This window comes from Pholis gunnellus, assembly GCF_910591455.1.
Source record: "Pholis gunnellus genome assembly, chromosome: 6".
NCBI lineage: Eukaryota > Metazoa > Chordata > Actinopteri > Perciformes > Pholidae > Pholis > Pholis gunnellus.
Window position 1 is genome coordinate 22406898 of NC_136532.1, and position 14213 is coordinate 22421110.

The window sequence follows — 14213 nt, forward strand, 5'->3', positions numbered from 1 at the left end:
GTAAAACAATAGTGAATCATCTTTCCGAGAAAAAAAACATTCCTCAGATCCTCTTAACGTGATGTCTCCTTTCTGTCTGCCTCAGGAGGAAACTCCTCTATTCTTGGCTGCCAGGGAAGGAAGCTACGAGACTGCCAAGGTCTTACTGGACCACTTTGCCAACAGAGAAATCACTGACCACATGGACCGGCTACCCAGAGACATTGCACAGGAGAGAATGCATCACGACATCGTGAGGCTGATGGACGACTACAACCTGGTACGGAGTCCTCACATGCACGGAGGGTCGCTCTGCACCACCTTGTCGCCGCCTCTCTGCTCGCCCAACGGCTACCTGGGCGGCATGAAGCAGCACCAGCCTCACGGCCAGGGCAAAAAGGCCCGCAAGCCCAGCGCCAAGGGCATCGGCTGCAAGGAGGGCAAAGACATGAAGGTGAAGAAGAAGAATTCGCAGGACGGGAAGCCCGGGAACCTCCTGGACAGCTCCGGCGTGCTGTCACCCGTTGACTCGTTGGAGTCTCCGCACGGCTACGTCTCCGATGTGGCCTCGCCGCCCATGATGACCTCACCTTTCCAGCAGTCGCCGTCTGTGTCCCTGAACCACCTGCAGGGTATGTCCGATCCACACCTGTCCGTGAACCACATGGTGATGCCAAACAAGCAGGAGCTGGCTCGGATGCAGTTTGACCCGCTGCCGCCGCGACTCACCCATCTGCCCGTGTCCGGCTCCGGTGGCCAGGGCGCCATAAACGGCCAGTGTGATTGGCTGTCCAGGATGCACGGCGCCATGAGCCAGCCAGGCCAGTTCAACCCCATGAGAGGAGCCCCCGGCGGTCAGGGAGGCCTGCACGGGATGATGACGTCCCTCCACAATGGCCACCCCGCCGGCCTATCTCAGATGATGACCTACCAGGGGATCCAGAGCACCAGGCTGGGTCCGCAGCCCCACATCATGCAGCAGCAGGCTCAGCAGATGCAGCAGATGCAGAACCTGCAGCAGCTCCAACAGCAGCAGCAGCAGCAGCAGCAGCAGCAGCAACAGCAACAGAGCATCCAGCTGCAGCACCAGAACTCGAACACGGCCAACAGCCAGAGCTTCATCAGCGGGGAGCTCAGTTCCCCGGAGCTCCAGCAGGGCACCGGCAACTCCAGCATGACCATCCACACCATCCTGCCGCAGGAGACCCAGATTATGCCCTCCTCCATCAACCAGTCAATGGCCAGCACCCAGTTCCTCACCCCACCCTCCCAGCACAGCTATTCAGGCCCCATGGACAACACCCCAAACCATCAGGTCCAGGTGCCTGACCACCCCTTTCTGACCCCCTCCCCCGGCTCCCCCGATCAGTGGTCGAGTTCGTCCCCTCATTCCAACATGTCCGACTGGTCAGAGGGCATTTCAAGTCCCCCGACAAGCATGCAGGCTCAGATTGCACATCTACCTGAACAGTTCAAATAAAAAGCTTGTATGTTTACGCCCAGACGAGCTGCTGTATATTTTTTTATAAAAAAGGCACTCTTTGTGGAAAAAAAGAAAAAGGGCAAAGCTGTAAACACGATTTAATAGGACATTTTTATATGCTTTTATACTAACAGCCACACCTGCGTTTCATCCATTCTTTTTATTTATTAATGCCTTATTTATACGCATTGCCTGCTTACAGAAATTTCTGGGATCCATGGTGCTGGGTCAAACAGAGGACAGAGAAAGTCCTTTAGAGAGACTCTTTTCTTTTAGCGTTTCTTTTTCTGCAGTGAAGCCGCAGCGTACACACTGGGTATTTATTTCCTTAAGGACGTTTAGTCGTTGCCTTTTTTTTCATATGATTTTTCAATCTTTGTTTATATTTTGTCTTTGTTTTTTTTGTATAATCTTGTTTATAAATACTCTTGTGATTATGGGGCGTTTTATATAGCACATTTTAAGTTTCAGTGTTATTTCAATGTGTGTGGGAAATATTCTCGTCGCTCGATGATAAACAAGTTGTGAATGTTATCAGAACACGTGTCCTGTATTTCATGCACAGGCCCCGTTTGTTTTCACAGTTTCCCCTTTTTTTAAATATCATGCGATTCTTAGTTACACTCTACAGTTGTGTACATTTCTTGAATCAACGGAACGACATTATGTCGCGCCTCTAGATTTGACTGCATTCATATGTAGAGATGTGGTGGAGATGTGATATGTTGTACAGTATACAGCCATCTTGGAGATTGGCAGTTAAGACAGGCTTGAGTATCTGTTGGTGTTTGAGAACTGGCCCGTTGGCCACAGCGTATGTTGTTGTCCAGAGGGAAAAGGAAACTTCATTTCCCCTCTCCCTCCTATTAGTTTGAGCCTATGGCTGTGTTCTTCTTTTTGTAAATATGTTATGAATTTCCCTTGTAAGCAGGATTTTGTTTAAGAAATCTGATGTCTTAAGCATGTAATTTTGATAGGTCCCGCACCAGTCAACAGCCTCTAAAATGTCAAACAGAACAGAATATATATTTTATATTTTACTGTCCCTTATGCATAAATAAATTTGAACTATATACAAATAAATACGATATATTATTAGGAGACATTTTTCTCATAAAAAGCACGAAAAAAAACATAAATATTGAGGTTTTATAAATTGATATTTATTCACTGTCCTGTAACACATAAAAATCAACTGAGGCAACCTTTTGTGCGTATTATTAAATGTTTTTGTTACACTTTGGTTAAATGGAAAAACTGTTGGCTAAGTTCTCAGTTGTGTCCGCATTAATACTTTGTGAGACACTTCCTGTAGTTTGCAAAATGTTATGATTTAAGAAAAACATTAGGTTGTAGTGAGTTGTAATATCTGCAATATGTTTCCTTCCTCTTATACGGTTATAATTTGCAAGAAATGTATTTCCCGTTTTCATTTTCTTTTCTGTAAATATGTTTCTTGGTATAATAAATGGCACTTGTGTGTCTTGAACTTATGAGAACTGTTATTTATTTTTTCAAATTACTTTTCAAGATCTCTAAATATCTTCTGTACACACTGTGAAACAAGAGGTTCGCTGAATAATTATAGATCTAGTACAATAACCACAGTATAAACATGAGCTTCTGGTAGTAAACAAATTAAAATAATAGTGACCTTTTTTCATACACTGTAGCACTTTATTTAATCTTTTGAAGTTTGCTGAAGAGGCCAAATATTTCCCTTAGTGTGTCTCCCTCTAGTGCTGGTTATAATTATCACATTTGACTGACTTAGATAAAAGGTCCAGCTGGGCTGTTTCTGCAGCTTGTGTTTATCATGGAAAAAGGAAAAATCAAAACTAGACAAAGGAATCGCTGCATGACTTATTGCTGAAGCGGGATTAATTCACTAGGGTCCCAAATAATCCCCAGTTTCTAACTGTTTCTGTGCTTTGTACTTTTCTGAGAGAGAATACTATCTGACCCCACATTTTCTGATTAAACACATAAACTATGCAACATGTAAGCTCAAAACTGACATAATGAAAGTGTGTTATTCATATTATGACAAAGGGGCCGTCTCTTGGCCTCAAAAGCAGGTAAGAAAGTATCCACAACAAAGCCCTTCTTTTCTCTTGCAGAAGGGCCAAATCTGGTTCCATCGTCTCAGTTGCTCAGATCAAACAACACATTTGAAGAGGTCATTTCAGGTTTTAGGGAAATTGTGACAGGATTTTTTCTGACATTTTTTAAGACAATTTCTTTCTGGATTATTGTGATTATTGGTAAATGACTTGTCATATGAATTGATAATGGTCCTTATTGTAGCAGTTGATATTGTTCTTTAGTGGTGAATATTGCCAAACAAATGTTCAAGTAAATTAGCATAACTCAGTTGAGCCTGGAACTTGTGGGGCCCCTGGAGGTCTGGGCTTCCTGGAGGTCTGGGCCCCTGGAGGTCTGGGCTTCCTGGAGGTCTGGGCTTCCTGGAGGTCTGGGGTGCCGTGGCAGTTGCAGGCTTTTCTAGAATGGTAATCCATCCTCACTTATCACAGGTTAAGGGAACACCTTAGAATCAGAATCAGCTTTATTGGCCATGTACGCTTACGCATACAAGGAATTTGACTCCAGTTTTTCGTTGCTCTCTACATGCATACACAACATTTACAATAAACAGGAACGATGTAAGCATAAACATTTAACAACAATGTACAATATAAATATATATTCAATCATTTAAACTAATTATTAAGCTATTTCCAGACCATAACATACTATTTCCAGACCATAACATACTTCTTTAATGGGAGAATTTGCTGCTTGTCAGCTTTGAATATTGTAAATCGAATACTTGCAAGTTTTGCACTGTAAAAAAAACAACAACAATTTCAAGATGTCCCCCTTTTCTACCATTTTCTAGATTTTATGAATATTTGACAAAGAAATATATAACAGATGATGCAATAATGAAGAGAGCCAACAATAATGAATATATTATTGAAGAGAGTCAATAATGAAGAGAGTCAACAGTGTAATCCCTTCTGTATATATATATACACTGTATATATGAATGCTGTTGTTAGCCTTGTTGTTAAACGTTGGCGTGAGTTCACCAGGGTGATTTGTATCAATGGAATAGCCTGTAACTTCGAGAAGAACTACAGCTCCCATGATGCACCGCTAGTGGCACCGTTGAAGTTCAAAGTTCAAACCTTACAGTAAAAATAGGGTACTTGCTGGCTGGCGGCTTGTGTGTTGCGCTGGGCATAATAAACACCTTGGTGGTCACTGAACACTCTAATCGGTTGCCACCGCAGCGAAACCCGGCAGAGGAGACCGAAGATGGCCCTCAGCTAACCTGCGCCTTGTGTTGCTCTGTTGTCGGTTGGATTTACAAAAACGACGGCTAGCTGGGTGCTAACGCTAGCACGCTAGCTTTGCCAGGAGCACATAGCAACTGCTGCTAGCTAACGTCACTGGACTGGTACTCTTTACTCCCAAAGGCTGCAGCTATGTTCGTCCAGGAGGAGAAGATATTCGCCGGGAAAGTGTTGAAAATACACATCTGCACCATGGACGGCACGGAGTGGTTAGAGGAGGTCACGGAAGACACCACTGTTGAGAAACTGAAGGAGAAGTGCTTGAAACATGTAGGTTTTTGGGGTTGTTTGTGTCTTCTCTAGTTTGCTTTTTTTTTGTCCTGTCACTCCTCTGCCTGGGGTGGTTGCAGTGTGCCCTACCCTGTGTGTACACTGTCAGTGTCAGTGTCACTGGCTTTGTATTTATAGTAACTGGGTAGACCTTGCTATTTATAATTTAGCAGGTTGTCTGCCCATCTCAAGCTAGCTAGCCATGCTAACAGCTATACACCTTGTCTGTTCCCAGTGGCTCGTCTGAGTGGCATGTTACTTTACAGGCTGTCTATTATTATACTCATCTCTTCTCCTTCTACGGCCTATAGCATAAACTCCAGGGGTAGTCTGCTGTTTGTTTCGCGTGACAACATGGGGAACGTACATGTTTACATTGTGTAACATCAACATATTGCCACAGACATCATGATGAAAGTTGAAATTTGTTGTCAGATTCAGTTCTGAAACAACTAATTGATTAATTGCCTTTTTAATTAACAGTTTAGTCTATAAACATCAGAAAATTATTAGAAAAATTCAAAAAAATTTAGAGTCCCAGTTTAGGTTTTCAAATGATTTGTTTTGTCTGACTAAAGGATATTTCATTTACAATAATATGATGAGTGGAGAATCATTATCGCTTGATATTTGACGTAAACGATTAATCGATAATCAGAATGGTTGCGGATTAATATTAAGTGATTTATCAGCTTGTTGTTGTTTTAGCTCTAGTTGATTAATAGAAACTGACACTGATTTGGATTATCGGTTAATCATTTAAACTAATTATTAAGCTATTTCCAGACCATAACATACTTCTTTAATGGGAGAATTCGCTGCTTGTCAGCTTTGTATATTGTAAATCGAATACTTGCAAGTTTTGCACTGTTGGTAAAAAAAAACAACAACAATTTCAAGATGTCACCCTTTTCGACCATTTTCTAGATTTTATGAATATTTGACAAAGAAATATATAACAGATGATGCAATAATGAAGAGAGTCAACAGTGTAATCCCTTCTGTTTGTTCACTTTGTATTGTGCTTGGTTTACAGTATGTACACGGGAGTCTAGAAGACCCCAAAACACTTACCCACCATAAACTCATACACGCTGCTACAGAACGAGTCCTCACAGACACCAAAACGGTCGCTGATGAAAATCTCAAAGATAAAGGTATGTTCCGGCCTATGTGACGAGATTTGGGAAGCACACAACCCTCCGCCGTTTCCCACCACCTGACCGTGTTTCATGTGTCTCGTAGAAGTTTTGCTGCTCATAAAGAAAAGACCGCCGCCGACCCCTCCAAAGATGGCAGACGTTAGTTCAGATGAAAAGGTGAGCTGAATAGTCGATATTTGTACATTCTACACCAGAGATGTGGTGTCTTTATTGTGCCTGCTGTTAATTATGTCTCTTTGTTCTTCCTCCTGGTTGTCACAGAAGAAACAAGACAACAAGGCTCCAGACAAAGATGCAATTCTAAAAGCCACCGGCAACCTGTCCACGCGCCACACTGACCGCACTGTGACCCAGCACAACATCCGAGATGTAAGCTTCTTGGTGGAATGGATATCTAGCTTAGTTTAGACCGCTGCAAAGATGTTATTGATTTTTGTTGCGCTTGTGTTGTTCCAGTTTCAGACGGAGCTCAGAAAGATCCTGGTTTCTCTCATTGAAGTCGCCCAGAAGCTTCTAGCCTTGAACCCTGATGCTGTGGAACTTTTCAAAAAGGCCAATGGTAAAACTTACAATCCCTCAAATCTATTTATAAGTCAGGAAAATTAGGATGGGATCTTATACTGTGGTTAATGCGGGGGCCTGGAGCCAACCTCGGCACACATTGTGGTCAAGTCCTGGAGTTATCGAGAGTGTATTACAATACATATTACATACATTTTATTTAAAAAATGAGGTATGAAATGTTCTGTCTTCGTGTGCTCAATATAGCGACCCGCATTTAAAGTCTTTCTTTTGCATATCTGCCATATTTCGATATGTTTTGTTGCCGGAAATCCTGCTGTTGATTGTTGGAGACATTTCACACACGCATTGCTCAACCCTTAGTTGCACTTCTCCGGTGTCTTTGTGTTGCAGCGATGTTGGATGAGGATGAAGAGGACCGGGTGGATGAAACAGCCCTTCAGCAGCTCACTGAGATGGGTTTCCCTGAGAGCAGAGCCATCAAAGCTCTCAGATTGAACCAGTAAGTCTTTGTTGACTTGTCTGATGACGGGCCAAACTATTTGGAATATGTCGACGGTGTTTCTCTAGAAAATAACCCTTTTTTTCCCCCCTCATCTTGTCCTCTCTTTCTGCAGCATGTCCGTCACCCAGGCGATGGAGTGGCTTATCGAGCACGTAGATGACCCCTCTGTAGACGCACCCATACCTGGCCAGGACTCGTCCGGGGCAGCCGGGGCCACGGCTGCCGCCACACCGGTGCCAGCCCTCGGTCCGAACCTTCTCCGCAGCCTCTCCAGCCAGTCGAGCACGGAAGAGAGCATCAGGCAGGACGAGCTCACAGAGATCTTCAAGAGGATCCGCAGGAAACGGGAGTTCAGACCGGACTCAAGAGTGGGTGGCCTTAGCCTTCTTTGACTCTTACTAACTGTTGTATAACTCCCCTCTGAGCTTTCCATCGCTCTGTATTTTGTAGGAAGATGCTACTTGGCTGCACCATCTAACATACAGTACTATACATAGACATTCAGTAGTAGGTCTGGACTTGAGGAATAAAGCCTATTAGATACCGAGAATATTGAAATGTGAACTCATGGATAGGAAGTGTTAGTGGCTTTAGTCATAGGATTTGTAGATCACGTTGATTGTGTTCATAATCTTCTCGTTTCCCTAATTTTTTTTAGCTTAATGTACCTCCGTATTCCACAGGAACAGTGCTCCCCAGTATGTCCAAAAATAGAAATGGGATTAAAGTACCATCTTCCAACAAAACCCAGCTTCTTCTTCTTCCACTGAGCACAAATTGTGTATTTCCCCAAGACCCCTGCCACACTGAGTAGAACTGTGACTGTGTATGTAGACTTTATGGGACTGAACGTTTCTTTAAACTAGACACTCAGCCTTCTTCCTTGTCTCTGCAGGCTGTCATTGCGTTGATGGAGATGGGGTTCGATGAGAAGGAGGTGGTCGATGCTCTGAGGGTGAATAACAACCAACAGGATGCTGCGGTACGTTCACACACCCACAACAGGGTTTGCGTGCAGATTTGAGAAATGGCTCTTTTTTTTTTTTAAAGGAATATTTATAATTAAATATTTTTTTATGTTTTTCTTTTTCTCTCTCCGTCCTGCAGTGTGAGTGGCTGCTGGGAGACCGGAAACCTTCCCCAGAAGATCTGGACAAAGGCATCGACACCAACAGCCCGCTGTTCCAAGCCATTCTGGAGAATCCAGTGGTCCAGTTGGGTCTAACCAATCCCAAGACCCTGCTAGGTAGAGTCAAGTCACATTTAGTGGACAGGCCAGGAGAGTAAATACTAAAAGGAGAATGATAACCCAAACCATATCGAAAACTATCTTGAACATCTTTGCCTATTTTGTGGTGTGGTAGTGTTTTAAGACCTCCAGCACAGCTGAACCAGACCGAGCTGAGGAAGGCTGAGTCGGCCAAAAAAAAGAAAGTAATTTAGTAAATGCAATGAGCTTTACAGAATGTGGACGCTTTCTGCAGTACAGTTCATTTAGTCTGGACCAAGAAAAAAAACATTGTTGCATTTTAATTCTGGTCGGGCTCCTGTTCACACTAGCTTTCTACAAACGGACCCAGAGGAGTAAACCCAGAGGAGTAACTGATCGTGAGCAGTATAAGTCCAGACTGTATCTGAACCTTTCACATCATAAACAGTGATGAGCAGATAGACGCAGGACAAAAAAATGAAGGTTGAAAGATCGCTTTCTTAATCAGCAGATGGATTTAATTGTAGTTTAGGTTTTTTAACTCATGTTAACACTTTATTATCACAAAATATTTGACTTTGCCTTCATACCACAAACAACCCCCCCTTTTCAAGTGGTCTGGATCCGTTTTTTGCCTAAAGACCTTTGAATAGCAGCTGGTTCTGTTCAGTATGTTTGTGACCGGTGTCTACTGTGTTTGTACGCAGCGTTTGAAGACATGCTGGAGAATCCTCTGAACAGCACCCAGTGGATGAACGACCCCGAGACGGGCCCGGTCATGCTCCAAATATCCAGAATCTTCCAGACCCTCAATCGAACATAGAGCTTCCTGGTGACCCCCTGTGTGACAGGCAGCTTGTGTGTGTGTGTGTGTGTGTGTGTGTGTGGATGCGTGTGTATCTGGGTGTGGCAGAGACACAAGTATTGTTTTTGCCTTGTAAAGACAACGCTGGAGGAGTATGAATTAAGATGTTACACATATAACTATTTATAACAGTACAGTAAAAACACTTATACAAAACAAATGTTAACATAAACATTATTACAGTAATAATAATACAAAAAAGAGATTTAGTATGTTGTTTTTACATTTTAACGAGAACAGTTTATAGTCGTGACAGACTTGATTTATTTTATATAATTTCTCCATGTGCAGAAATGACATCAGACATCAATTTAATGTTTACACTTCAAAGAGAACTGTTTTTGTATGTTTTGCAATATTTAAATATCGATTACAGTTTTGTCTGTCTCTTTAAATTGTTACATTTCTTCTGTGGTGAATGTGTGAAAAACGTCTGTCAGCTTCGCGTTCTGGTTCTTCTCCCCCCTTTGTCTTTTATTTTATTTTATTTTTAAATCAAAGTAACGGCTTGTAAGTGAGAGGCTGGTGGTCGAGCGTTTGTTCAGCTCGTTGAAAACGGGTTTTTAGACACGTTACCTCTCTCTCCACTCGCGCCCACGAGGTCACCGTCAGCCGGCCATTTGTCCTCGAGCTTCTTCACGAGTATTTATTTGACTTTCTTGCCTTTGTTTTTTTTTTTTTTTTTAGACGAAAGCTGTACACTAAACTGTTTGTGTCTTAGTCATGTTTTTACAAGAAAAAAAACGATATATTAGGCCTGTGTGTTTTATTGTCAATGTGCTCTTGAATGTCATATTTTAATGTCGCGCTCATTTAGCACTTGTTCACCTCTACGAATATCACTCACTGCAGCACTTCCGAAGTTAAGAGAAGGGTTCACGTCTCAAACGGCTGTAGCGGGACGGTAAACGAAGCTGAGCCGAATCAGAAGGGGTTTGCCTTTTTAACCTTTACATTTGAAAGATGAAGATGGTGCGAGCATCTTCATACACACAAGGAAAAAAAAGAATTTGAGACACATCCAGTGTCTTTTGGTTTACTTTTTCTTTTTTGTCTTTTGAGAGCAGTGAACATTTATGCTGTCAAACCAAACCAAAATGTCACTATATACTCTGCCTTGTCATTAGTTTTTACCCTCATTGAAACATCCCCTGTATTTCTGTGCAATAGCGAGGACTTCAGCCGACCTGTAAAGAAATCTGTTTGTTTTGCGTGTTAGAGATGTGTGGACTGCAATGGGTAGCGTGTTCTACAATATTAGCCTTTGCATTGAGTACTTCAAATCTCCGGCTACAAGAAGGCGGGTTCAGCTTCTCCTGGTTGGACCGACGGTTAGAAACAATATGGAGGGTGGGTGTGTGTTTTGCCAAGCTTTTTGAGTGTTTTTATTCAATATTTAAATTGTGGTATTGACGTGACTTTCTGCTCAGGGAGGCTGAGATTGTTTTTCTAAAGCTGTCGTCGGGGCACACCTCTGCTCACCCCCCCCTTCTCTAGTTTGACATTTGAAAATGGCTTTAACTAATCTGTCTAGAACTTCATGAATAAGAGCACTACAGGACATGGTTTCGTAATTGCAATATTTGAAGATATTTAAATGTTTTTAGAGAGAAGTGTCTGTTTGAACTATGTATTATTACATTATTTATATCGAAGCCAAACTAGTAACTTGTTCTTATTTATAAACATTTTTAGCAAACCTCGGAGCTAATCTACAAAATGTGAAGAAAAAAAAGGAGTTAAATGATTCAAATGTTGTTTTTACAAACCATTGTAAAATGTTCTGATGGACTTCTAGGGTCTCGGTGTGATTGAAAGTAGTGCAACACGTTAGAATGAAGAAAGGATTTGTTCACTCATCTCCAGAAGCCCCTCTGCACACTTTCTGCACGGCGGTGGGCCTCCATCACGGCCACAGTGACCAGCTGTCTCACCACCTCCATGCTTTGCATCAGTATGCATACACAGCTCTCCCGTAGTATCTCCAAACAAACATTTGGGAGACTGTCCGTTTTACAGAAGAAGAAAAACAGGAGAAGAACACGATGAACTGTATTGCTGAGGGACACTGAGGGATGGTTTGAGTCACAGGGTTTGGTTTTCACTCAGCTTTCATACAGGACTGTCCCCGATTAACAACCTATGCAATATACTCTCACCGTCTGTTCATTCAGACAGCCTCACGGCTACTGGCATTTAAATCACTATTGCATTAAAGGTATTTTTTGTGGCTGTATTTTTTGGGATTCTGTTTTTTTTTTTCTTGAAGCGAATGGCACGAAAACTCATGTTTAGAAGTGAGCGTGTGTGTCGTGCCAGGCGGGTGTCCTATGCGAGTGAGGCTGTTGTTTTGGAACCCACGAAGGCTTACAGAAGACATTCTGACATGTCACAGTCAGAGAAGCTCAGGTGTGAATAACGTGTGTCATAGGATGCAGGTTTGCATTTTATTTTATCGGCAAATATGAAAGTCCATGCAACCGCCTGAAAAGATCAAGTGCTGTCAGGTGTCCTCTTATCAGGTTGAGGTTATATTGTCTCGGAGTCACGGCTCTGAAATTATTCAAAAAGAGATTTTAGGTCACCTGTCATCTGGATGATTAAGTCCTCACATTCAACTCTTTTTTTTTTTTTTTTACATAGCCAGTATAACAAATCACAAACTTACATTATATACAGCATTCGACACCTTCTGTCCTTGTAGGCCCTCGGCTCGGATGAGGAAAAACACCAAAAATTCCCCTTGAATGGAGATACAAATGGGAGAAACCTCAGCAACAGAGGTTGCTGAGGTTCCAGGACCTTCCAGGACTGACAGACAAGAAATAGTAAATGTCATGAATAAATGTACAGTAAAATGAGTTTGAACGTGGACTGAGGCGGTCTGAAGGCTGGTCGGGGGTTTCCTGTGTGTGTAGCTGATGTGGAGGGTGCTGTGAGTTTAAAGCAGTGAGTTCATGTCGCCGTGTCTCCTCACCAGATCTGTGTGTTCCTGCTGAAGGTGGTGTGGAGCTTTTGTGCTCTCATCCAGGCCACTTTTCTGCTGGTTGAGCCTCAGCGCCACGGCCGGCTTCTGCTTCTCCTCCAGTGTTGCCACCTGACGGGTTTAAAGCTTCCTTGAGCTCGACGCTTTCTTCTCACAAAAAGGTTGATCTGATCAACTCTCTGCTGCAACTCTGAGATTGTTGTCTTGTTCTGTTTTAGGGCATCTTGTCTTGCTCTCTGACTGCTGTTCTTTGAGCCCATCTATGCACTGGAGCTTAGTGATGGTAAGCTGGTTCTCAGAGATGGTATAAGTCTCTTCTGAGGATTGCTAGAGGATCGACTGAAGCCTGCTTTTCTAAAATCATCTGATCAAAGCACTGCTTTTCATATTTGAGGGAATGCCCTAAGAATTCATCTTGTCAGAGGTCTCTTCCTCTTGCATCTGGATCTTTTTTTAAAAGCTCTCGAGGACCGAGTCTGCTGCTTCTCGATGGCCTCCTCAAGTCTGCTGCAAGCTCCTCGGTCGCCCTGAAGCAGCCTGTGATCAAGCTTCCTCTCATTTAGAGCAGCCTCAAGGTCACTTTGCAGCCTTTTGCTCTCAGGAGCGAGTTGTTGGTTCTCATGAGTCAGATGGTCCAGTTCTTCTGCTTCCTTCAGCTGCTGGGAGACATCCTCTGGAGTGATCCGGTTTTTTTGTTCGTTCCTCTTTGAGGTCTGAGGTTCACTGGTCCACTTTCTCCTGCAGTGAGGAGACAATGTTGTCCTTGGCTTCAATGAAGGTTCTGGAGATTGGATTTAATCCTCTTTTTTCCTCCTGCTGCTCAATGAGGCGGTGCCTTGATTTTGGCACAATTCACGCTCTGCTGTTTCTTTTAGGTGCTGACAAGAGGACGACTCAAGATCCCTCTGGAGATCACTCAATCAACTTCCTGTCCTCTTGGAGCTCTGCGGTCACCTCGGTGATTGTGCCTTTCAGCTTCGCTTCGCTGCTCCTCTTTCTATGACTTCTTGAGATCAGCCACTCGTCCCCTCAAGTGCTCCATTTCAACAGGAAGGCTGTTTTTTTCCCCCCAGCTTGCTCCTTCCACAGGGCCTTTCCAAAAGCCTCTCTTTCTGTTCTCTCTTGCTTCAGGGCTGCTTCGTGTTGAGCTGTGGCTCTTCAGGAGCAGCTGTGGCTCCTCTGTCCTCCTCTATGACCAGCTGATTTCTCAGATCTCTCCGATTCATCTGCCCGTGAAACATAAAACAATTATTAGTTTGTTGTCTGTGGGCCTTTTGATTAAGAGAACAGAAGTGTACTGTGTTCACTCTTGAACAATGTGTGTACAAACATATATATGGTGAGCATGAACGAAACTGATTTACTCCTTAGATGTTCAGTGAAAATAAACTTTTTAAATGAATCTCGAGCATGCTCTTGTGAAGACGGATGCGTATGAACGAAATGCCAGCAATTTTAAACAGAAGTATCAGCTGCATTGTGGCTCCTGTGTGTAAAAGTGTGCCAATGATGTTATTTCTTACGTCACTGAAGGGTAGTGACAGTAGTTGTCTCTGCTGCTGGAGGCAGAGGGCTGCTCCTGAACCACCTCCATTATTTTCTCCTCAACTTCCTCTGCAAGCTCCTCCCCATCAGATCTTTGGGGTGATCTGACCGCTAAAGTAACCGGCTTTGCCCTGAGACATTTGCTTTCCCAGTGCAGCTCCTGCATTGAGGTCTTAGTCTTATATTGGACAGTAAAACATGATAAATAGATGGCTTACAAATGAAAATGTCAATGCATCAATAAGTAGACAGGTTTTAAAAGATGAATAAGTAGCTGTATTCACACGTTAAGTCAACGGGACATATCTATTTCATGGAATTAAGAG

General features: G+C 43.1%; 2 protein-coding genes across 2 annotated transcripts in view; both read left to right on the forward strand.

The window, feature by feature from the left end:
* notch1b (notch receptor 1b) overlaps positions 1 to 2955 on the forward strand; it is a gene marked incomplete at its 5' end in the record, with an annotated part of 40448 nt that extends 37493 nt beyond the window's left edge. The window contains one exon of the mRNA XM_079161379.1: positions 86 to 2955. Within this exon, the coding sequence (XP_079017505.1) occupies positions 86 to 1459 (1374 nt within the window). The 3' untranslated portion in view covers positions 1460 to 2955. The remainder of the gene's footprint in view (positions 1 to 85) is intronic.
* A 1727-nt stretch (positions 2956 to 4682) lies between these two features.
* ubac1 (UBA domain containing 1) lies at positions 4683 to 11584 on the forward strand. Its single transcript, XM_079161154.1, has 10 exons — positions 4683 to 5091; positions 6128 to 6248; positions 6337 to 6410; positions 6516 to 6623; positions 6711 to 6813; positions 7170 to 7278; positions 7394 to 7649; positions 8177 to 8263; positions 8389 to 8527; positions 9199 to 11584. Exons 1-10 carry the CDS (start codon positions 4954 to 4956, stop codon positions 9312 to 9314), a joined length of 1251 nt encoding a protein of 416 aa, XP_079017280.1. The 5' UTR covers positions 4683 to 4953; the 3' UTR covers positions 9315 to 11584.
* Positions 11585 to 14213: the final 2629 nt, after the last annotated feature.

Excerpts from the sequence above, each read along its gene's own strand:
- ubac1 (XM_079161154.1), top strand. The coding sequence starts at position 4,954 with ATGTTCGTCCAGGAGGAGAAGATATTCGCCGGGAAAGTGTTGAAAATA. Across the intron at positions 6,249-6,336 it reads TGAAAATCTCAAAGATAAAG|AAGTTTTGCTGCTCATAAAG; the intron begins GTATGTTCCGGC and ends TGTGTCTCGTAG. Across the intron at positions 6,814-7,169 it reads ACTTTTCAAAAAGGCCAATG|CGATGTTGGATGAGGATGAA; the intron begins GTAAAACTTACA and ends TTTGTGTTGCAG.